This window comes from Pundamilia nyererei, unplaced genomic scaffold, assembly GCF_000239375.1.
Source record: "Pundamilia nyererei isolate P.nyererei 1_Seehausen unplaced genomic scaffold, PunNye1.0 scaffold00003, whole genome shotgun sequence".
Taxonomy (NCBI): Eukaryota; Metazoa; Chordata; class Actinopteri; order Cichliformes; family Cichlidae; genus Pundamilia; species Pundamilia nyererei.
Window position 1 is genome coordinate 3,360,240 of NW_005187404.1, and position 22,648 is coordinate 3,382,887.

Below are 22,648 nucleotides of genomic sequence, written 5' to 3' on the forward strand. Positions count from 1 at the left end.
TAATTTTTATACATACCAGATTCTATAAGCAACATCTTTAAACTTCATGCAGATATTTGGCTGACCGTCTCAGACTTCCTATAGACTCACCACACATTTACTACAGTTACAGACACTTGTTTCTGACCCAGGAGCAGGTTTGAAAAGTCGATTTTCTTAGTAAATGTGTATCATGCAATTGGTCCAGATTACACAAAACTCTGACTTTTTATATAACTGTGATCAAACGGTGTGTATGATTTCCACAAAACTCACTGCATGTCACTGGTATCAAATCATTTAAAGTCGCATTACTCTTTAGCCCACGGGGTTTATTCAATCAGCTTTGTGTGCGTTACCTAAGGGTTTGTGAGCAATCATTGCTGATGCTTAGTTCATCAGGGCACAATGAGCTTTTCTTAAATCAAGCTTCTTTGCTTTAAGAAAAGGTCAGAAGGTTTTTGTCTGGATAATAGCACAACCGTAGATGTATTTAAAGTTTGCTGAGAACGATGGAAATGCCTGTGTGCTCATCACCTCTTATGCATGTCCTCAGGGTCTCTTTCTGTGAAGATTTAGCCCATTTAATATTTGCCATAGTGCCAAAGTGCATGGAGATGAGGACAGTAATTAGTCAGCTTGCATACAAACTTTATTAAAAGCTGTTCCTTGCTAATGAGCAAAGTGTATAAGGGAATACTCGGGTCAGTTTGGTGCCATGTGCTCAAGTAAGTTTAGGAAAAGTTAACTTATTATGAACTCTGCTGGTCTCTCCTGTGGTACTTAAATTGTGACTGTCTATCCAATAATTTATACAGAGTGTCTCTATTACTGTGTGTAGAATTCAGCAGATTGTTTGTAATTCAGTTGTTTTTATTATTGTCAAAAGGACTTAAGTCATCTTCTCAAGTCTGTTATAATTAAATATAGAGGAGCCACATAAATAATTGTTTGTGTGTCTGTGTGTGCAGTGGGAGCTTCTGTGGTCCCTGATCCTCCTCCTTACCTTCTGTCTCCTGCTTGTCTGGTTCTACTTCTGGTGGGAGGCACATAATGACTACAGCGAGTTCAACTGGTGAGTACAAAAGTGCCCCTGTGTGTTGTCAGAGGCTGCCAGCATATAGTTTTGGCTGTAAACACATTCAACCCTTACTTGTTGGCTTGTTGTCTTTGTAAACAATCAGTTTAACCTGTTTTCTGCCAGAAGCCTCAATTATACTTCCAGCACCTTCGATCAGCTATGGTCCGCTCGGATCTGACTGACGTACATTTCACAATCAGTGAAAAGCAGTGAGCGCAAGGGTCTGTAGGGACATCTGCCTGCTTGTTTTTGTTCTTTGTTTGGGGGTTTTTGGGGGGTTTTATTTATTTATTTTAGCATTTTGTGACTATGCAGTCTTGTCTGCGAATAATTTATTCTACAATGCACCAACTACACATGCACCAAAGGCCACGAACTTCAAAGAAGTCAAATAGGAACGACAACTCGACTCTTCAGCTGTCCCTGTCTGCAACGGAGTATAATCAAGGCATTATTAATCTGAACAGAGACCACCCAACCCTGTGCAGATTACACCATTACGTCACAGAGGTCCTCACCCATCAACTTCCTGTTTTGTACACCACTTAGTCCTGGGCCACATTTAATCGAACAAATGTATATTTGACAATATACATTTGTATTTGTTAACCCACTACTGTTTTTTTGGGACAACCACTTACATCTTCTCACAGAGCAGACACTACGGTTTAATCCTAGACTAAAAGAAAAATTTAGTGAAGGCCTCCTGTGTTTATGGTTGAGGAATGGGTTTAATCAATGTCTGTGGAAACTGAGCCTTTTAAGATACTAAATGCAAGGCAATGTTAACTGATTAGCGACACTGATGTTTCCATTTTAGCGCAAAATCTCTAAAGAGTATGCAGACATCACATGATTTCAGATGAAAACTTTCCCCTCCCTCTCCTCTCTCTGTTCTCCTCTCAGGGATCTCTGCAACAATGTCACCTTTTCCTCTTATTATCATCCGTTGCTTCCATTACCTTTCCTCGTTTCTTCACCTCTGTAGTTTTCAGTGATCTCCCAGCTCTTTTTTTCATTTAAGGCCCAGCTTTTGATTCACAATAAGTAACAAAGCTAACTTAAAATGGGCCTAAAGGCCTCAGACTAGTTTTGGGTAGATTTTTTTTTTTTATAATTTTTTTCCCCACTCATGGTCCTTTGCAGTTTAACTGAAAGCAAATATCCCTAAAATGACCATCTTAGGTGCACAGCTCACCCATTTCCTGTTTAGATCGAGTTTGCGAGGGGCAGCCAGACAGTAGAAAGTTATATGAAAGGGAGCTAAAACGGGCTGTTCCAGACAGTGGTTGAACTGAGTGGCTGCACCAAACCCAGGGCAGGATAAATAAGAATTATTTTTGAGTCATGCAAAACAACCCTAGTAGTATCCAAGAATATATGGAGCTGTAGTAGACTACAATGCCCCTGTTGACCTTTTCCTTTGGCTATGTTTGCCATCCTCTTTGGAGCTCTGCAGACAGACAACAGATAAAACCGGACTAAGTTGTGTGTATTTATCCACATTTACATCTCCAATAGACATTTGCCATCCCTCTTTATAGCAAATTTCCTTCTTTTTACCCTGCTTTTGTGGGATTTACAGAGATGATCACAGCAATTGCCATCCCTGTCTTTATGACTGAGTGATTTAGCTGCAGGGAGTATCTCTGTCCATGTGTAGCATAAAAAGCATTCACAAAGGGCTGAGGAGCATCTGCACTAAGTGACCCTGCTGTGGCTCTATGCCACTAGAATCATGCACAAGGCTTTGAATGTAAAGGACCTAGCTGTCATTTAAAAATGTGCACACCCACACCCAAAGAAATGCACAGAAACAAATACATTCAGGCACTTCGTCTTTTCTCTGCAGCTGTGGACCTGGTGTTACACCCAGTGTCACTCTTCAGAGGATTTAAACTCAGAGTAGCGTGTGTGTGTGTGTGTGTGTGTGTGTGTGTGTGTGTGTGTGTGTGTATCGATAGGTCTCGATAGATAGGTCTCGATAGATAGGTCTCGATAGATAGGTCTCGATAGATAGGTCTCGATAGATAGGTCTCGATAGATAGATATGTAGTTGCATGTTATAGTAAAGCATCCCATAAAACAGAAGCCAGCCCTCAATAATTTGTCCAACCATCCATTAATAATGTTACATAATCTATTTTTGTCAGATTTTCCCTGTGGCACAGAAACAGTGTCTGTGGTCACTGTGCAGAGTCTGTGCATTATTGTTGCTAACACAAAGCTTGAGAGCACTTTATTGATGTCTGCCTGTCAATCAGAGACCTTTAGTAAACCAATAGTTTCCATTTTCAGCTTTCTACATCAATGTCATGTTTCAACTGTAGATTGCATCATTTTGTCTCTTTGTACAAGTCTGCTTCTTTGTGGACTTCTGCAGCTAATCTAACATAATGTTGTTGGTAGTTTGTCAGTCATATTTGTTTTGTAAGAAAGAAAAACGGCTGATAATAGGTGGGAGAAAATAGGGACACATATATACACTGACACTCTATTCTCACAAGCCTTCACACCCTTTTTTTATTAGGTGTGATGAAGACAAGAAATGTTGTTATCCTTGTCTCTGCAGGTTCCTGTACAACCGCTCTGGGGAGTGGAGTGATGGCACTGTTCCCATCCTAGCCACCACCGCTGCTGGCTTCACCTATATTGCTTTTCTAATTGTGAGTCACATATCGTTGAAGAGATTTTTAAATTGTCTTCATGTGTTGCCAGATATGGTAACCACTTACATAACAACGATTAGCAAGTTGAGATCTGTAAGGCAGCAGGCTTGTTCTGAACCTTGTTCTTGTTTCTTTCTGTCTTTCTCTTCAGGTTTTAGCACTTTGCCACGTTGCACTTGGGCAGCAGTTAAATTTGCACTGGCTTCATAAGGTAACATGCCAAATGTGAAGCTGAGCAACTGTTAATGTGTCTGTGTGTGGTTTGTGAAAAATGGGTGGTGGGAGGGGGGCGGGCGAGTTTTACATATGTATTTTTAACTCTGTTATGTGTTTACTTAGTGTTTGTGTGTGTCGCTGTGTCCAATCGTTGCTGATCAGCTGAACTTCCCAACTTATAGTTTGGAGTTGTCCCAGCAGAGTTGCAAAATCCCAGAAAACAAGCTGTTCAGAAATGCTGTCAGCAAATCAAATACAGTTACCAAACACTGTTTGAGATGTGAAAGAGCTGCGAGCTACTCTGGGTTATTCTGGTGCATATGTGTGTCTAAACAAACAACCTCTTTTGGTGTCTCTCCCTCTTTCTCCACACAGATAGGAGTTACTGCTGCCTTGCTCACCACCATCATTGGGGTCATATCTGTCAATCAAACATGGGCGCAAGAGTGGGATGTCATCCCCATCTCCCTGCAGGTCAGCAGACTTAAATCACCCTTAACTACTTGTGATGGGTAGACATCACAGCTGGTGCTTAGGTTCCGTACTAAAGTGAGTGTTGTGATCCACAGGCGAGAGGCACCGTGTTATTTTCACACAACAACCAACACTTTGACCAGAGGTTGTCGGCCTTGATATAATAATGGCTCAGTAATGGAGCTATAATCAGTTTTCTTTCAGAGAGACAGCCAGGGTGGACTGAAGTGTCTCTCCTTTGTAGTGCTGTGGAGGTTTGCACATGCCCATTTAAACTGGTGTAATTCCTACACTACACATCAGTGTCTACAACAATCGGTCCATCTTGTACATCCATATACAGCTTTTTTTTAAATTTTATTTTATTTTTTTTATGTCCCTTTAAAATAATCGTTGTGTGCCTGCTGTAGCAGTTGATACTCTGCTGCTTGCCATTTGGAGGAATGTGTAATCATGTAAACTGTCTATGCGGTACTACAGCGACTACAGTGTCTCTAAAATTAAATTACATCAGAGAAGTTTAAATAACCTTATAGTTAGTGTGTCCGTTTGGGATTGTTGCACCACCAGAAATGTGTGATTGAAGTGGACACATGATTTCACTCCAACTGTGGCCATTAAAATTAAATGCCAGTACAAATTACAGCTATTATCTCTAAATAGTGTTGCCAGTGCTTCAACTCCAGATAATATCTGTAATTCCATGTCTCTCTGTCTTCTTTGTCTTTGTTTCTCTCCTCCTCTACTCAATCGTTAACTCTCTCTAACCTTTTCTGTCTACATACCCCCGCATTCATTTCTGTTTCACACCTCTGTCCAGGCTACAGGCCCGTTCCTGCACATCGGGGCTCTCGCCGCAGTCACGGCACTATCTTGGATTGTGGCTGGACAGGTCACCCGTGCAGAAAAAATGAGTATGTGTGCTTCTGTAACACAACATTCAAGTCCATTCTTACCTGACATTACCATCAGCCACAGATCAAACACACAAACACACACATACACAGGAGGAGTTGTGAATGATTAACACTATGTAGACAAGAGGCCAAGACCTCCACCCAGGGTGTCCAAGATAACGAACATTCCTCCGGTCTCATGTGATGTTTTCCACCCAGGACATTTTGAATTGTTTGTCCTTGATTTCAGGACTCTTTGTGGGGATCGTTAGCTCTGAATGTGTGCTCTGTCCTCACTCTCACTGCCACTGGTGTCTGTAAAGCAGACACCTAAAAAGAACTTGAAAGTCTCTGTGATTTATGATTTTGAGATTTTGAACAAGGGGGAGCCACAGTGTTGGCTACCAAAAAACTGATGCATTAATGGTATATCATTAAGTGCTAATTACTTACAAGTTATTGTTTTTTCAAAGATAAATGTGTCTTTAGTGATAAAAACCTGATACATCTAAATGATCATTGCTCAAGAGAATTTGCCCTTGTCTCTTTGAAAGATGGAAAATAACTTGCCTGACTGTTTAATTGTTGGCTTCATTTTTTATGTTTATGTTTGTGGGGGGGGGGGGTTGTGGTTTTTTTTTTTATATACTTGATGAGGTGAAAAGGTCTTGGCAAAATTTATCTTATTCAGTGCAGAACAGCAACTGAATATCAAAGAGGGTATGAGTGTGTGTGCGAGTGAGAGGGTGGATGAGGGTTGTGTGAGTCTCCTGTGTGTAACAAGAGTTGGCTACTGAACCCCGCCCCGGAGCTGACCTTGAAACAAATACATTCCTGTGTGTGGGTGCCCACTTTCAGCCATTATTACACACTCATACAGAGTTGGACACAGGGTAATCTCTATGGCCCCGATGGATGTGTTGTTGGCCACTGTGTAGTTTTAAGCACTGCTGAACATTCAGATATTTACTGCCTTTGCACAGGTAACTGATTTTGGCACACTCCTAGCACCTAGCATCTTTCACAAACTGTGTATAATGAGCTGTTTGGTGAGCTTTGGAGGTGCTGAATGGTAGATTTTGTGTTACCCATTTCCCCTGTTCCAGTTATTATGCAATGCTCCTATTGGAGTGTTCTTACAGTAGTAATCATAAAAGCAAATTTCCCCAAAGTCAAACTAGACTTCATTATATCACAGCTAACAACTGTAACTATGTTGATGCTGCATATCTTCTTCCAGTGTTCCAGGTGGTGGTGGTTTTGCTGTATGTCAGTGTGTTACTAGCACTCTACGTGGTGCCCCTACATATCACCTCTCCCTGCATTATGGACCCAGCCACCCTCAAACCACGTCCTGCTGTTATTGGCCATCAAGGAGCCCCTATGGTGAGTCAGCTGATGCCCAGCTTCCATTCTGAATGAGAATTTAAAACGAAATAAATAAATAAATTGATGTACATGTTCGTACAGTAACATACAGAGTCCAGATATTGGCTTAGCAGCAAGGCTCCCAGAGTCCCAGGAAAAATTGTGCTGCTTTATATTGTTATTTTTTTATATTAGTCCCTTGTTTTGTTTTTCTCACTTTTCTGAATGAAAAACAAAAGGACTGTGTCAGCATATTAACTTGTGTGCAACTGAAAAATAGAAAAACTATGTGAGCTGGGAGCGCTCCACACCTACATGTTCTTCTGGACTGCGGTGTAACCCAGCCAAAGACAAAGTGTTGTTTGTAGGTTTTTTTTTTTAAGCACCAGTTAGACTCTTACTTGGAGCTGGAATGGTTAGCCACATTAACATATGATCTGTAAGCAAAGTGCATTTTTGCATGATTGATTTATGTGCTTGGGTTAATGCCATTGCTTCTTAACATCACCTGCAGACAAATTTAAGCCCTTGGCAAAACGTACTGTTGAGTATTACACAACTGTTAGAAGGAACGAGAAGATGGTTGTTCAGAACAGTTAGTCACGCACACGCTCAAAAACACACCCAGATTTTTGTGCTATTTGTGCAAGGCAATTGATTCTCACTGTGGAATCTAAATTTAGGAGTGGCTGTGGAAGGCTGTGAGACTCCCACTGGGAAACAGTGATCACATCACTGGACTCTTTGTCCCAGAATCACTCTGTATTGATTATAGCATCATTCCTTTCCTGTGGTTCCCAGGCAAGTAGCTTTACTCACAGGCTTTCATAGGATGATACTATTCTAGTAAGTGATGGTATGGTATTGATCATACCCTCGACCAGAAGAGTTAAAGGGCAAGCTGCAGCTGTGACTTTTTTCATTACACACAATCCTTTGTGTTCAGAGGGCAGAGTGTGTATTATTTTGTGAACAGGACAGAGTGTGAAAGCTTTATAAATACATGTAAAAACGTGTTCTCTGTGTCACTTTCTTATCAAGAGATGTAGCTCCAACTTCAGAAAAGTCAGAAGTTAGATCATTGTTACGGGGCTATGTGTTAAAATAAATAAATAAATAAAAAAAATTTCTGTGCTTGTCCTTTACTGTGAGTGTGTTTGTAGCTTGCTCCAGAGAACACAATTTGGTCCTTCCAGCGAGCGCTGCAGATGAACGTCACTGGGTTGGAGGCTGACGTGGCTATCAGGTACGCACACACAATCAATACAAGAGAATGATAAAGCAAAGCAAATAAAAGGTTTAGTACCCCCCCCACACACACACACACACACACACACACACACACACACACACACACACACACACACACACACACACACACTGGGTTTCATAGATTATCACAATCACTGGCTTTTCAAAAATTTCTCAATCAGCTCAGGACTAACGTCACACAGGACCACGTATCACATTTAGACCTGCTTGGGATTTTGTTTTTTTGTTTTTTGTTTTTTGTTTTATTATTATTGTGTACTCCAAATACCAAAGGGACAATCTTAGGCATTATGCATTGAACATACCGCTGTTAAGTATAGTAGCAGTCTGTAGTTATCAATTCCTGCATGATTTTACCAACATAATGAAGACGGGCTGAGCTCAGAGAGGCACACTTGGAGGAAGGCAGGAAATTGGGTGGGTGGATACTCCAGTGGCCGTGCTATATGATGAATAGTGGGTGCCCATGTCTACTCATGCATGTACGGCTATGGAGGATGAGTGATTGTGTGGAGGTGGAGAGTGATCCCGGCCACAAAGTGTGTGTTTGTGTTTTAGAGCCACATTTCATAGTGCAGAGTGTTTTAAGACCGTCAGTGCATCCTAATTTGATTAGATGTTTTTGAAGCTGTGTGTGTGTGTGTGTGTGTGTGTGTGTTCCTGAGAGAGGTGAATGGGTGTGTGATGTTCAGGCTGCTGACAGGTGGGCTCCTAACGGTGCTGAGTAATTAGACCTGATGACAGCCAGATCCACAAAGAGACTCCACTCCTGAAGCAGACTGGAGACAAATGCTCATGTGTGCACGCATTCACACTATAGAACATGATTTTTATTTATTTATTTCTTTTCCCCACACATGATGATGCTGTTTTGGAAACTAACAGTTCAAACACAGACAAACACCCACCTATATGTGTTAGCAGAATATTTGTTAGTCAAATGCTTAGTTTGTTTTTCCGATTAGTATTTGAATGACAAATACAGAGAATGGAAGGGCTTTTTCCTTTTGTCTTTTCTTGGAAATGATCTTGATATGAGCTCAGGTTTTTTTTTTTTTTGTTGTTGTTTTTTTTTTTTTAAATTCACATATTGGTCAGCAGCAGCATTTTCCTTTTTTGGCACGATTTCAGCTCTTATCTCTTCTCTGCTATTTTCGGAACCTTCATCTCTCTCGTACACATCAGCTGCAAATATTAATTACTTCTTAATTCTTTTGTTTGCTAGCATGGATGGTGTTCCTTTCCTGATGCGTGACTTTACCCTGCGAAGGACCACAGACGTAGAGAAGGTTTTTCCAGACAGACAGATGGACGAAGCCTCACTTTTCAATTGGACGGATCTGCAGCAGCTCAACGCTGGACGTTGGTTCCTCAAGGTAGTTCTTGGTTTCTAATAAGGACTAAATCTGTGAATTTATTTGAAAGTAGTCTTAGCTTTAGCGTGCCGGGATGCACTGATGTGCAACAAAAGCCATTATCCCAGTGAGCCATAAATGCTATACGGCATCGCACATTGATCATTCATGATGTCGTTAGCTTTCATCAAAATGTTAACACTCACCAAAGCTTTACTGGGAGCTGCGATGCGATGAGTGCCATGTTTCACTGTCATCCTCGTACATGAAACAGCCGTCACTCGAGGACTGCTTTTTCATTAATCTGTCCATGTCTAAAAGTGCAGGTTTGTTGCTTTAAAATGTTTCCTTCTTTAGCTTAGCTCTTATGAGATGAGACCATGATGTGCAAAGACTGAGATGTGGCTGTCTGTATTTGTTTGAATCTTCATTACTTTCCAGTCTTGTGTTTACACTGCATGTGTGCACACTGTGTGGATAGATATTGCATTTCTAAGAAAAGCCGTACCACCACTCCATGTAATTTCAACAATGATTTTTCATCACCTAATCTGTAGTGTATATGTATTCTCCAATATATAAAAGGCAGAAATGAAGTGTTTTCTAGTCAAAAAAAGTGAAATGGCATCTTATCATAGATTAAAAGAATCTTCTCAGGATCTTCTCCAAAGGGAGTAAGCAGTGTAGCGAGAAATGTGGCGTCCTCCAACGATGTACTGAATGATCTTTTGAGTTTTTATGTTGATAAAAGTGTTATAAAGCTGTATTGTAACCTGTATTTTTCTTTCATTTAAACTGTAAACCTGATGATCACCTTTCTTTTTTTTTTTTTTTCTTCCTTTTTTTGTGTGTGTGATGTTTCAGGATGACCCCTTCTGGACCGTGAACACGCTGCTTCAACGTGAGAAGGAACGGATCGCCAACCAGACCGTGTGCAGCCTGGAGCAGCTTCTAGAACTAGCCTCATATCACAACAGCACGGTGGTTTTCAGGCTGCGTAGACCTCCTCCCAAGCACCCCTGCTACGACAGCTGGATCAACGATACACTACAAGCTGTGCAGCAATCTGGGGTTCCTCAAAGCCTGGTAGTTATATAGGGATTAAATGGCAGTGTGTGTTTGCTCTTTTTCACTGCGTGATGTCCGGTGTTTCTTTGTTTGCATGCTACATGCAAAACGAATGAGTTCAAATGCAAATCCTATAAAAATAGTTGTGTTGGTGATAGAGTTTCAAAGCTGTAACTGTTTGACGTACTGTGCCATGTCCAGGTGATGTGGACGCCTGATGACAATAGAGCCCAGGTGAGACAGCTAGCACCTGATCTGATCCAGACCTCAGTGGTGAAACGGAGCCCTCAAGTTCTGGAGCAGTCCGGCATCAGCAGCCTGCTGCTCAGATACAACCAAGTCAGTAGAGAGGAAATCAGGTAGGAAGACACACAGCCCTGATGTTGTGTTATCAGTCTGCAGCTTCAGCACAAAGATTTATAAGTGCCTGAATGTTTTCCTTTTCTTTTTCTTTTTTTTCCCCTCCCCCTTTTTTCCCAGGAACTTTTCCGAGGCCCACATCAATCTCACCCTCTACACAGTCAACGAGCCCTGGCTGTACTCGGTGCTCTGGTGCAGCGGGGTGTCATCAGTCTCCTCAGAGGCCCCGCATGTCCTCCTAAAGGTGCCTTACCCCATCTGGTTAATGGTGAGGACTCATCACACACAGTAGTTTTATATTCGTCTTTCGGGTTCACATTTTGCTTTTAAGTTAATTGTTTTGGGGGGGGGGGTCTGATCTTCTATTTGAATGATTTCCTTTTCCCCCCCCACTTGCTCCTTTACTGCATTGAGATTTTTTCAGACCTTTTCTGCTCTCCAAATCTTGTTGCAGACGTGTCTTAAAATATGTGTATTCAGCAGGTGTTTTATTAATTTATAGAAAATCAAAGAGAATGACACATCCCATTTATAAACTGTAAGTTTGAGCCTCTTCTTCCAACCAGCAGGCATCATGTAGATCGCTTACTGTTTAAAATTCTTACTTTTACTCATGTCTGATTGCTGAGGTTTCTCTCTAATATTGAAGGCTCTTTACCTGTTTTTAATTGGTGCCAAACAAATAAAAATTAAATAAAACTGTATTCAGAGACTCAGTTATAGCAATCGCTGATTAGCTTGGCTCTATCCTGCTTCAACCAGTGGTCCTTAAGATGCTACTACAACTCAAGTGGAGCCCACCTGTATCTTAATTTAATTTGGACCTAATTAAGGGAGCTACTAGATACATGCTTATTGTAAAGGCTGCGAGGGCCCTCTTTAACCTCCCTCTCCTTCAGCTTCATCCTCTCTTTGACTAAATTAGATTTTACTGATTGATATCAAAAGGAGAGCCTAGCTTTGAACTGAACTCCTGTTTGCTGTAGTGTCATTCTTTTCTAGTTCAGTCTTCCTGTTGAAACTTCTCAACATGGACAGCCTCTCTGCTATCCTTCCACTCGCCCTCATATGTGCAGCGCGCCAAACCGCTCCCCCCATCTGTGGCACCATACGGGAACTCTGCATGACAACATGTGGACATGACCTCCAGCTCACTGCTACGGCTCAGGGACAGTTTAGGCTTTCGTAGCATCTGCGGCGCTGTCTGTTAAACCCAACTGTGAAAAATATCCTCTCAAATATGCTATGAGTTGTCATTAAGACCAACAGAAGGTAATGGGGAAGGAAGTAGAGATTTGCATTTATGTTTGTAGTAAATGATAATGTTGACAGTGTCAGTGTTTGTTTAAAAAAACTGTTATTTTAGTGGGTTTATTCAGAAAAAAACAGTTCAGCACAATTCAGCTGAAATTAACTGTATTCTTTGGCATATAGCGCCACCCTGTGATGGATCCTGCTGTAAATGACTTCAAGACAAAACTCAGATCTATCGTGTGTGTGTGTGTGTGTGTGTGTGTGTGTTTCCAGAGACCAAATGTGTACTGCCTGGCGTGGGTGTCTGCAGACCTCATCTCCTTTGCTGTAGTCATAGGCATATTCATTTTCCAAAAGTAAGTACACACACAGCAGTGAGATCATTAAAGCGAGCTCTTACACAACAGCTAATGTTCCTCTATTTTTCTGCAGGTGTGTTATTCCTCTTTCACACTTAAATACACTCATTACTGCTAATTGACAAACACATTTACTCAGTAGACATCTCCCTGTCTGGAACACATCAGCAGCTCCTACATAATGATGCTGTTTTTTAATCAAATGAGAATCTCTTTAAAACCCATTTTGTTTTGTGGCATTATAAGCAGTCATGTGTATTTCTGTTGTGTCCCAGGCTGGAGAAGGGTGAATGTTTTTATATAAACGTGTTTTCTCTTTGCTAAGCCCTTCACACTCCCTGCCCTGCGTTTCTGCTGTGTTAAAAGTGCTGTTTGTTTGTTTCTCTGATGACCCCAGAGACAGATGGCCTGTCCTCCTGTCATCACTGGCACCAAGGGCATTGATTTATTTATTAATCTGTTCCACAATAAGGGTTCAAAATGAGTCTGCTCTGATTATTGGAGCTATTTAATAGCTTCTGCTGGCTTCTAAACTGATCTCTTGTCTCCCGCCTTCTTTTGTCCTTTTTTCTCTTTCCGCCTCTTCCTCGTCCTTTCTCCTCTGCCTGACGTGCATGCTCTTCTTCCTCCTCCTCCTGCTGCATTCTGGCATCTTCTCTCAGCTATCACATGATCAGGTAACTGGGTCGCCTCTTCTGACCCAAAGTCTTCTCTCCTTTCACCACCTTTCTACCTTTCATAATCTTTACCCATCATTCCTTTGTTTGATGCATCGTTGATTTCCTCTTTTTTTTTTCCTTTTTTTTTTTTTTTTCTGCTGTTACTATATCATCCATCTCATCCAGATTTTTTCTCTCCACCTTAGTTCCACTTCCTATATTTATTCTCACCTTCTTCTCTGTCTCACCTGAATGGATGTATTGCACTGCTGCTGTGCTTTCCTCTATGACAGCGACGACTTCTCATCCTCATTCTCCTCTGCCAAACAAATGAAATGTAATCTACCCACACAGCACAAAAAATAGTCCACAGTGAGAGTTTAAATGTCTCATCAGTCTTAATAAGTTAACGACTAAATGTCCAAAATGAATTGGAGCTCTCGATTCATCCAGGAAAGGCCTCAGGATTGGCTTTCTGAATCCTGGCTTGTTTGTGTCTCTAAATGCTTCTGTGCATTAGTCACAGTTCATTGTGACTAATGCTTCCAAGTTAATTGAATTGAAATCGGGGCTGTTTTCATTAAAACGAGGATGAAGTTGTGGCAGGCAGGAAATGAAATCAGTGGCCTGTCAGCAACGATAATCTAGCAAAGACAAAACAGTGATAAACCACTTGTATAAGAAAATAGTTGATATGTTTTTAATTGTTAACGAAACATTGTTGTTGTTTTTTCTATGAGTGACAGTATATTTTAAGAGAACAGTAGAGCGGTGAATATTGACTCATTAATTAAATGATCATTTTGCCAGCAAAATGCACATCTTTAATGAAATACGTTCAAGTGTTTCCAAAGATAAAGGAGTGATGCTTTTACCTTATTACTTACAATTAAACCCGATCAGTACCTATACATACATATATACACACTATGAGAAGTCTGTTGTTTTTTGTTCGTTTGGTTTTTTTCCTCCAAATTGAACGCCATACTTCATACACTTGACCGATATCGGTTGGATGTTGCATCATAGCATGTGAAGTATCAAACAAACAATTCCTGAACATAATTTGTTCCAATCTGTACATTTTAACAGAGTGAGGCATGCACACAGACCAGGTTGCTTATTACAATTTGAAATGTCCAGGCTGTAATCCAGTGCAGCTGTCTTTAGGGTGTCCTTGTGTCTCGTGGTGATTTCTGATGCAGCCTGTGCAAACACTGCAGGTATCGGATGAGCGGTATGCGCAGCTACAACCCTGAACAGATCATGCTGAATGCTGCGGTCAGGAGGTCCAGTGGAGACATCAACGTCATGAAGGAGAAACTTATTTTCTCTGGTAAGGCCCGTGCAGTGAAATAAAGGCAAATTGAATTATTTACCAGTCTTTATTTATTTATTTATTTTTCATTAATTTGGGCTCTTGAACCTCCGTAACCTGTTTTTTAGACTTCAGGTGCCCAAATAGCATGCCAGTCCATCCTAGCATGCATCTGAGTGTCTGTAAATCTTGGTCCTCCTCTTCCTCTCTTCCATGTTGAAGGTCAGCCCCAGTAACAGCCTCCCTCCTACATCCTCCGTGTGATGTTCAGCACCTTTTCATCCTTCACAAGCAGTGACTTCTTCCTTTGTTCCCTTCATCCGTTGCATCCCTTGTTACCTTCCACCTCTCTGCCTACTTTGCCCTTTTTCCCCATCATCATACCTGCATCCATCCATCCCTTCACACATCTGTCCTCCCCCAAAATCCTGCCAGGGGAAAATCATGTCCCAGTCTGTGTAGACAGCCCTTGGTACTGGAGGTCAAAGGTGAGTGATGTAAGTGCCAGCTGTTTGTGGTTCTTTATCATTTTTCCAATCCTTCAGTGTTGTTAACCTGCTGGGGAAAGATGTTTGTGTAAATGAGAAGAGGTCAGAAAGAGCTGGAAATGTATCATTGAAACAAGTTGTTTTGTTTCTTGTCCTTTGGCGCCCTCCAGAGGTGAGGAACGGAGTTGGCAGTGCCGAGGAGCTCTATGGAGACAGCTACGACTACTACGCCAATCAGGGCATCAGCCAGTGATCTCGCCTCACAGGATGAAAACAACACTACTCAGCGATCCCGTCATTCCAGTTTATCAGTGTAAAAGTGTCTCTCTGCCTCTGCTGCCCCGATTAACCGGCAGACTGCAGTATCCTTGTGTATACTCTGTAAATAGTACTATTGTTCCTCCCCCTCACACATACTGTACAATTTCAAAGAGCACTTTGTACTGATTGAATTTTGTCTCCTCCTCCTCTCACTTCCAAATGTTCCTCTGAGTTCCCATGGCCTGTTTCTTTACAAAGATCAACTTTCTTTATTTCTTTTGAGCTAATTTCCCAAAGCAGTTCATTCTTTTAAGCGCCATCAGATATTCTTCAGATGAATTTTATTTTTTATTGTGGCTTTGTCGCAGCATGGGGCTAATAGCTTACAGCCCATTGTATCCTGCCTCCTGGCAGCACTATGCTGTAGTTTATAGTAAACTTACCAACAGTAATATTTATATTTAAATAGAAAAGAAAAAAAATTCAGAAGCTGTTTACAGAAGTCCTGCCTTCTCCTCCAGGTGACAAACTCACATGGTGTATGTAAGAGAATTATTTTGATAGAGGCTCAGAGCCCTGCTGTCCTACCAATGCATGTAACTCTAAGTATCCCTTCTACTGACTCATGTGAGCTGTGCTCCCAGTACACCTGGTTTAAATGGTCCGGGGGGGGGAGACTTGTGCTCCTGTTTTTATGGTAAATGGTGAATGTACATTTTTAATGTGTATTATGTGTTTTCTGACTGGGTATATAAATGTGTGCAGTGCTGAGTGTGTAATTGTATGTAAAAGGTGATTAATGCGTGAGATGCTCTAGCCCACAAAGGCATCTGAACTTACGTGACAGTTTAGCAATAGTCTGGTCCTATTAGATTTCACTTCCTGTACAGCCTTTGAGTTCAAGTACAGCAGTCAAGTCTTGTGGTATTTCAGTGCAGACGAACAAAATGCATCTAAAGCTTGGTTGCTGTTGTGAAACTGACCGCTGTGAGGTAGATGAAGTGGGCACCAAATGTGAAAATGAAGCTGCAAGTTAATCTAAGGGATACGACTGGTATCAGAACAGGTCAAGAGATTACCTTTTTGTGTTTTCTTATGTTGGGTATTACTGTGCCTCAGAAGCAAATGTTATAAACTCTAAATTAAAGTCTTAAGGAATGAAATAAAACAAAGTGTTTTGGGTTATATTTCCCTTTTCTCTTGCACAGCTTTTGAAATCATGTTTGTCTGGATAAGTGTAAAGCGTGTGGGTTCAATAATTCTCAGAAGGGTGCAGTGTCCTCATTAAGATCTTAAAAGGGGTTATTTAAGTTATCTGGTAAAGGTCACTTGGCAGAAGTGAAACTGTTATTTTGAGTAACTCATGTATGTCAGAGCTTAAATGTATTTATGTTAATGGGAGGTATTACAGCTTCACTCATCTACTCTCTGAACTTCTCCGCCTTCTATTAGAGGCCTCAGATAAAATTTAGATGAGTACATGAGCTTCATCTGCATCACCCCACCTCAGTACCCGACAGTCATAAATACAAAACTGAAAAAAGTTTGACTTTGCAAAAGGAAAGGACAGTGAAGAAGACGGAAACTCATTTTTAATAGGTCAAAAAGCAGACTGTTGACATTTTCAGGCAAATACACTTAAAATTGGTGAAAGTTGCAATATAAAAATAGATCCTGGTATTATTCCTGTTAGGAATTGAAATGATTCATACAGTATCTTTACTGGAGGCTCTAACACATCAAAATGTGAAATACAAAAGCAGGTGTGAATACACCTATTTATGAATTACAACAGAGGGGGAAACAGTTTGCGATACTTCAAAGGAATGTGGGCACACTGAATTCTTGGTCGAAATAAAGTAAAACTATCAGAGCGGCTTTTCTGTTTGTTTTCCAGAGATGAACTTCCAAATTGGATATACACCAAAAATTTCTTGTATCTCGTTCAAACACGTTCTTAAATATCCAAATGTGACAGGAACACATTTCTCAGCATCAAACACACAAGGCACCGATGAGTGACGCTTTGGTCATCCTCATCTTGAACTACAGCAGCAAAAGCAGTCCGTCCTCCCAAATATTTAAATAAAGCAGCTCTATTGCACAAAAAAGTCTCATTGGTCAACATGTGGAGTCCTTAAAGTGCAACACTGAGCACGTTTCCTCAGTCCCTTTTAAAGGCAAATAACCTTATGTGGATTTTACTCACGATGCTAATGATTTACAGTACTGTAAAAAAACGAAAAAAAAAAACGAAGGCTTTCCACAGCACGTACCTTCATCTGTTGACTGAACTCTGCACCTCACAGTTACACTACATTTGAGTGTTTTAAAAGCATATGGACACATTTTAACTGGTCTCACTTAGTTGCTGTGACTTCTACAAAATTATGAACAGGACGAAGGCCTCTGAGGGAGCAGGTCAAACAATGTAGCAGCTCCTTTGAAAGGCATGTGCATAATTAAGAACTCAAATTAAAGGTCAATTAAACACCTACACGCATTGTCTCTCTCACACGAACACAATCAGACCTACACAATTTACACATAAATAAATAAATAGCTAGAGCAGTACTGGCTAGTCTTGATGTTTTCGAAAGGTGTGGCTGTTCCCTGAACACAAGTTAAGTATCTGATGCCACTAAGCCTCGACTGCTGAAGCTGAACGGTGCAGCAGATACGTGACAGAGACACTGTCTTACTGCAAGTTTGCGCACAACAAAAGCAGCTGTTACTCAGAATGTGAAACCAGACGGTTCACCTCTGATGTTACAAGTCGCTGTAGAGGAATGTTGTTTCAGTACACCGTCTGCTTTCTTTGATGTCCACTCGATTTCCACAACCGAGCAGAAGGACCGCTGTGCATCGTAAGCTTTTTGGTGACGGGTTTATTGTGTGTGTGTTTATTTTCCCTCCCATCAGCAGATGTTAAAGAAGCGCATTAAAGAAGCATGAAATACTAATAAAACACTGGAACAGAGATTAGCTGAAGTTCGTCTTGCGCAGATTTTTGTTGGGTATTTCTATGGCACTGACTTGTAAAGGCCAGGAGCCGCTCATGATGCCGGCCTGTATGGCCACGCCGGTGACCACAGCCAGGTCAGGGTCCACTGATGTGTTGGGCTCCTTTCCAAAGTACTCACTAATTAGCCTCCTAATTCGCGGGATCCTGGTGGAGCCTCCAACCAAAACGATCTCATCCACCTCCTCCTTGTCCAAGTGACCCTCAGCTAACACGGTCTCCACAGGTGCCAGAATCTTCTGGAAGAGGTCCTCATTGAGCTCCTCGAAAAGCGTGCGAGTGATTACGGCCTGGAAGAGAACTGGAGGCGGAGTGGAGCTGTCTAAGCTGTCGAGAGTGCGAAGGTGCAGGGGCACCCGGATGGTTACGCTAGGTTGGAGGGTCAGGTTGAGCTTGGCAGCTTCTACAGCCTGCCGGAGATGGTGGATGTCCTCCTTGAGGGTGGGTGGGACTCCAAACTCCTGCCGGACTCGCTCTGTTGTGTACTGGAGCAACCTCTGGCTGAAGTCCTGACCTCCCAAATTATTATTGCCTGAAAGCAAACAAACAAAAGAGCCCTTTAACATTATAGACTGATAGTATAGAGGTACAGTATACACAATACAACACTGTCACAATACAGAGTATATCAAAAAGAGTAAGTGCTTTCATTCTGCAGCCATTCACAAGTAATGATTGAAACAGATGGGATTTTTGAGTATCAAGTGGTTGCCAGTAGGAATCCTGTTCTGCAGAAATACAACAAGATTACATTCAGCAGACAGCCAGTTGAGTCAAGTCCCCTTGAGTTGTGCTCATCGCCAAAGACTCAACCAGACTGTCTGCATTTAGAAATGATACAATTATTTGCAAACCTTTAACATTCTCAAAGTGATTGCAGTCCGTCCAAGTCAGACTGCAACTGTTTTGCAGAAAGGTTGCCTCCTATCAGACAACCTGTGCAACTGCCTTTTGTTCAAAAGTGGTCAGGAATGTGCAACACCCAAAAAATGTAGTCGCCACAAGTTATAATATGTCGTAGAATGTGAAAATATTCAATATAATCACCAGGCAGCCACCAATTTCTTTGTAGACATAAACAAGTTGCTGTCCTATTTTTAATTCAGTGGCTGAGCTGTTAACTTGCTTTGAACAAGTAGGTAGATTTGTCAAAGCTAGTTGGATAGTTTTTAACACATTCGAGTGGACTGCATGTAAGTTTGCTTGGCTAACATCATCTCAGGAGTGCACGAGGTGAGCCCTCTTGTTTACAGTCTTCCCAAATTCTTTTCATTTATTTAATAAAATGTTGAATATGGATGTCCCTGTATCAATACAATGTCGCCATACAAAATACCGCAATGCTGTATCGATGCCCCATCCCATCCCCCCCCACCCCACCCTTAGCGTAACGTTTCTCTGAGGTGACACCACAACAACAGTGACACAGTACTCCTGTAATCTTACCTAACACCACTTTGAACCACAAGATGCAGTAAGTCACTTATTTGGTAGTCAGAAGAGCAGCAGCTATGCAGCTTTTTAAAAATAAACACACAAACATGAGGTCATTTAGCATGCAAGGCATATTTCAAAGACGAAGACCACTGCTGAGCAAAAGAAAAAAAGACTTGTCGCAGTTTTGCCAGAAAACATCTTGATGATCCCCAAGACGTTTGGAAAAATACTCTGTGGACTAACAAGACAAAAGCTGAACTTTTTGAAGGGTGTGTGTCCCATTACATCTGACGTAAAAGTAACACACAATTTCAGAAAAGGAACATAACGCCAACAGTAAAATATGGTGGTGGTAGTTTGATGGTCTGGGACTGTTTTGCTGCCTCAGAAGCCTGGTAGACTTGCTGTGGTAAATGGGACCATGAATTCTGCTGTCTACCAAAGCATCCTGTCCAGCCACCTGTTCATGACCTCAAACTGAAACATGCTTGCGTTCTGCAGCAGGACAATGACTCAAATCACACCAACAAGTCCACTTCTGAATGGCTTAAGAAAAACAAAATGAAGACTTTGGAGTGGCCTAGTCAAAGTCCTGACCTGAATCTGATTGAGATGCTGTGGCATGATCTTAAAAAGATGGTTCATGCTCAAAAACCCACCAATGTGACTGAATTACAACAATTCTGCAAAGATGAGTGGGCCAGAATTCCTCCACAGCGCTGTAAAAGACGCCTAATTGCAGTTGTTGCTGCTAAGGGTGGCCCATCCAGTTATTAGGTTAGGGTGGAATCACTTTTACACAAAGGTCCAAGTAGGTTTGTATTTTTTCCTCGTTAATAACAAACACCTTCATTTAGAAACTGCATTTTTTTGTTTACTTGTCTCATCTTTGTCTAATATTTACATTTGTTTGATGACTGCTGAAACTGTTGAACCAAGTGTGAAATAAATAAATAAATGAAATGATCAGAAACTTAAGTGTGACAAACATAAAAAAAGGTTCTAGAGTATATAGAAGCATGTAACGTTGCTTGTTTGTTACCATGGTGTTTTAAAATTATATTCTACAGTCAGGAATGGTGGGGTTTATCGAGAGGCAGGGTACACCCTGGAAAGGGTCGCTAGTCTATCGCAACTTTATTACAACTATACCAAACTTTTATTTCTGGAGCTGTGAAGCACATTACCTGCCATTGCCCTAGTGAGGAACATGCCTCCCTGTTTGTTGAGTAAAGACACATCCAAAGTCCCTCCTCCCAAGTCCACCACCAGCACGTTAAACACGTCCACCTTGTGCAGGCCGTAGGCCATTGCTGCAGCCGTGGGCTCGTTGATCACACGTAAGACTGCCAAGCCTGGAAGACAGCGAAGGAAGAGTTAGCGTGCACACACTTCTAACATTAATGTGGGGTACGAGTTGTTTTTAATGATGCCTGAGAAGAAGCGCTGTAATGGATTCAAAGACTGGGTAAAGCTCTCTGTAAACCCAGTTTAATTATGTGCAGTCTTGAGACTCATTAGTAAACTGACCAGCAAGGTTAGCAGCCCTCGCTGTGTAGTCCCTCTGCCTCTCATCAAACTCTGCAGGCACTGAGATGACGGCCTGCTGCACCACCACACCCAGCTGTAGCTCAGCCATCTTCCTCAGCTTCAGCAGCAGCCTGGAGCCGATGAACTCTGGGGTAACGGTGAAGGTGTGGTTGGTGGAGATCACAAACTCTGCACTGCCCTTGTTGTTTATCACCTATGGCAAGAGAAGGATGAGAGGATGCTTTTCTTAAAGTGTGGATCTAATATCACTGCATACACATAGTTAGGAAAGGTGGCTAGATTGGTTGCCTGTCTGAGCTGAAAACTTTCCAAACCCAGCCCAGGATGACCCACCTTGAACGGGTACCTAGCGCTCTCCTTCTCTAGGACCTCTGGCTCAAAAATCTTCCCGATGAACCTTTTGGCATCGTAGATGGTGTTTTGGGGGTTGATGTCAGCTAGGTCCACGGCTTCGTGTCCGGCCAGCACCGCGGTGGTGGTGAAAGAGACCGCGCTAGGGATGCTCTTCCTCCCCTCTTCATCCGCTATCACCTCCACCTCCCCGCTGCCCGGGTGGAAGACCCCCACGGAGCAGAAGGTGGTGCCCAAGTCCAAACCGATCACCTTGGGTTTTGGGGGAGGCAGGTACTGCTGACCCAGGTAGCCAGCCAAGAACAGGGCCAGAATCACCGAACCTGTGGGACGGTAACAGCACGCGCATCACAGGTGGACCAAACCATTATTAGCTCATGAATTAGCACCCTAAAACGGCTATGCTTCTACTCACCAATCATGGAGATTTCTCCGGCCATCGTCACAAGCCGTTACGAAGTCAACGGACGCTTAAAATTCACAAAAAATGTATTAAAAGCTGTGTCGAAACCGTGTCCGGCTTTTGACAACTGGATGACGACAAACGGGAAATTTTCCGTTCACCAACAAAATACACGTCAACTTTGCACGGCTCGTGGGGAATGCTGGGTAATGTAGTTTAAGTCGTTTACGCAAACGCTACCAGAAACCCAGAAATCGGCCGCTTTGTACTACAAATCCCATATAGCTAGCAACGCCAACCGCAAAGGGAGCATTTTGAAACGTATGCACGAGGTTAACCAATCAGGGAAGGGCGAAACAATTATTTTTTTATTTATAAATTACTAATTAAATTAATTAGTCAATCGATACAAACATGAATAAATAAAAGTAAAATATAATAAATTAATTATTAACTAAATATTATTATAGTAGTAGTAGTAGTATAGTAGTAGTAGTAGTATTAGCAATAGTACTATTAAAAGTAGTACTATTAAAAGTAGTACTATTTTAATAGTATTATTTATTATTTTAATAGTATTAAATTTTAATAGTACTATTAAAAGTAGACCTTAATTTAATCAGAATCAGAATCAGAAAGGGTTTTATTGCCAAATGTTGAGCAGGTTTACAACATTAGGAAATTGCTGCGGTGCTTCTGTGCAAACATACTGTCATAAATTACGCTAAAATAGACATGAAAATAAAAATAAGCATAAGAATTAAAAGTGCTAAGTAGATAGATATGAGTGCAGGTGGTGATCAGTGC

General features: G+C 41.6%; 2 protein-coding genes across 5 annotated transcripts in view; one reads left to right on the forward strand and one right to left on the reverse strand.

Annotated features, from left to right (window-relative positions):
* The window catches only part of gdpd5b (glycerophosphodiester phosphodiesterase domain containing 5b), a 38,579-nt gene extending 22,334 nt beyond the window's left edge, over positions 1–16,245 (forward strand). The window contains exons 3-18 of one of the 4 annotated variants that reach the window (XR_311400.1): positions 951–1,054; positions 3,633–3,726; positions 3,881–3,940; positions 4,321–4,419; positions 5,240–5,333; positions 6,556–6,701; positions 7,847–7,929; positions 9,181–9,331; positions 10,175–10,396; positions 10,580–10,737; positions 10,859–11,006; positions 12,266–12,348; positions 13,014–13,028; positions 14,234–14,346; positions 14,551–14,816; positions 14,987–15,054. Coding sequence is in view for 2 of the 4 variants with exons in the window: in XM_005720682.1 (XP_005720739.1) it covers positions 951–1,054; positions 3,633–3,726; positions 3,881–3,940; positions 4,321–4,419; positions 5,240–5,333; positions 6,556–6,701; positions 7,847–7,929; positions 9,181–9,331; positions 10,175–10,396; positions 10,580–10,737; positions 10,859–11,006; positions 12,266–12,348; positions 13,014–13,028; positions 14,234–14,346; positions 14,987–15,069 (1,653 nt within the window). In the remaining 2 variants the exon portion in view is untranslated. Of the gene's footprint in view, positions 1–950; positions 1,055–3,632; positions 3,727–3,880; positions 3,941–4,320; positions 4,420–5,239; positions 5,334–6,555; positions 6,702–7,846; positions 7,930–9,180; positions 9,332–10,174; positions 10,397–10,579; positions 10,738–10,858; positions 11,007–12,265; positions 12,349–13,013; positions 13,029–14,233; positions 14,347–14,550; positions 14,826–14,986 lie in introns of all 4 variants that reach the window. The other 3 variants (XR_311401.1, XM_005720682.1, XM_005720683.1) reach the window with 3 other exon arrangements.
* Positions 16,246–16,642: 397 nt separating this feature from the next.
* On the reverse strand, positions 16,643–22,092 carry hspa13 (heat shock protein 70 family, member 13). Its single transcript, XM_005720684.1, has 5 exons — positions 21,854–22,092; positions 21,421–21,761; positions 21,067–21,280; positions 20,724–20,891; positions 16,643–18,631 (listed from the first exon to the last, which is right to left on the reverse strand). The coding sequence occupies exons 1-5, from the start codon at positions 21,876–21,878 to the stop codon at positions 18,060–18,062; spliced, it is 1,320 nt and encodes a 439-aa protein (XP_005720741.1). The 5' UTR covers positions 21,879–22,092; the 3' UTR covers positions 16,643–18,059.
* Positions 22,093–22,648: the final 556 nt, after the last annotated feature.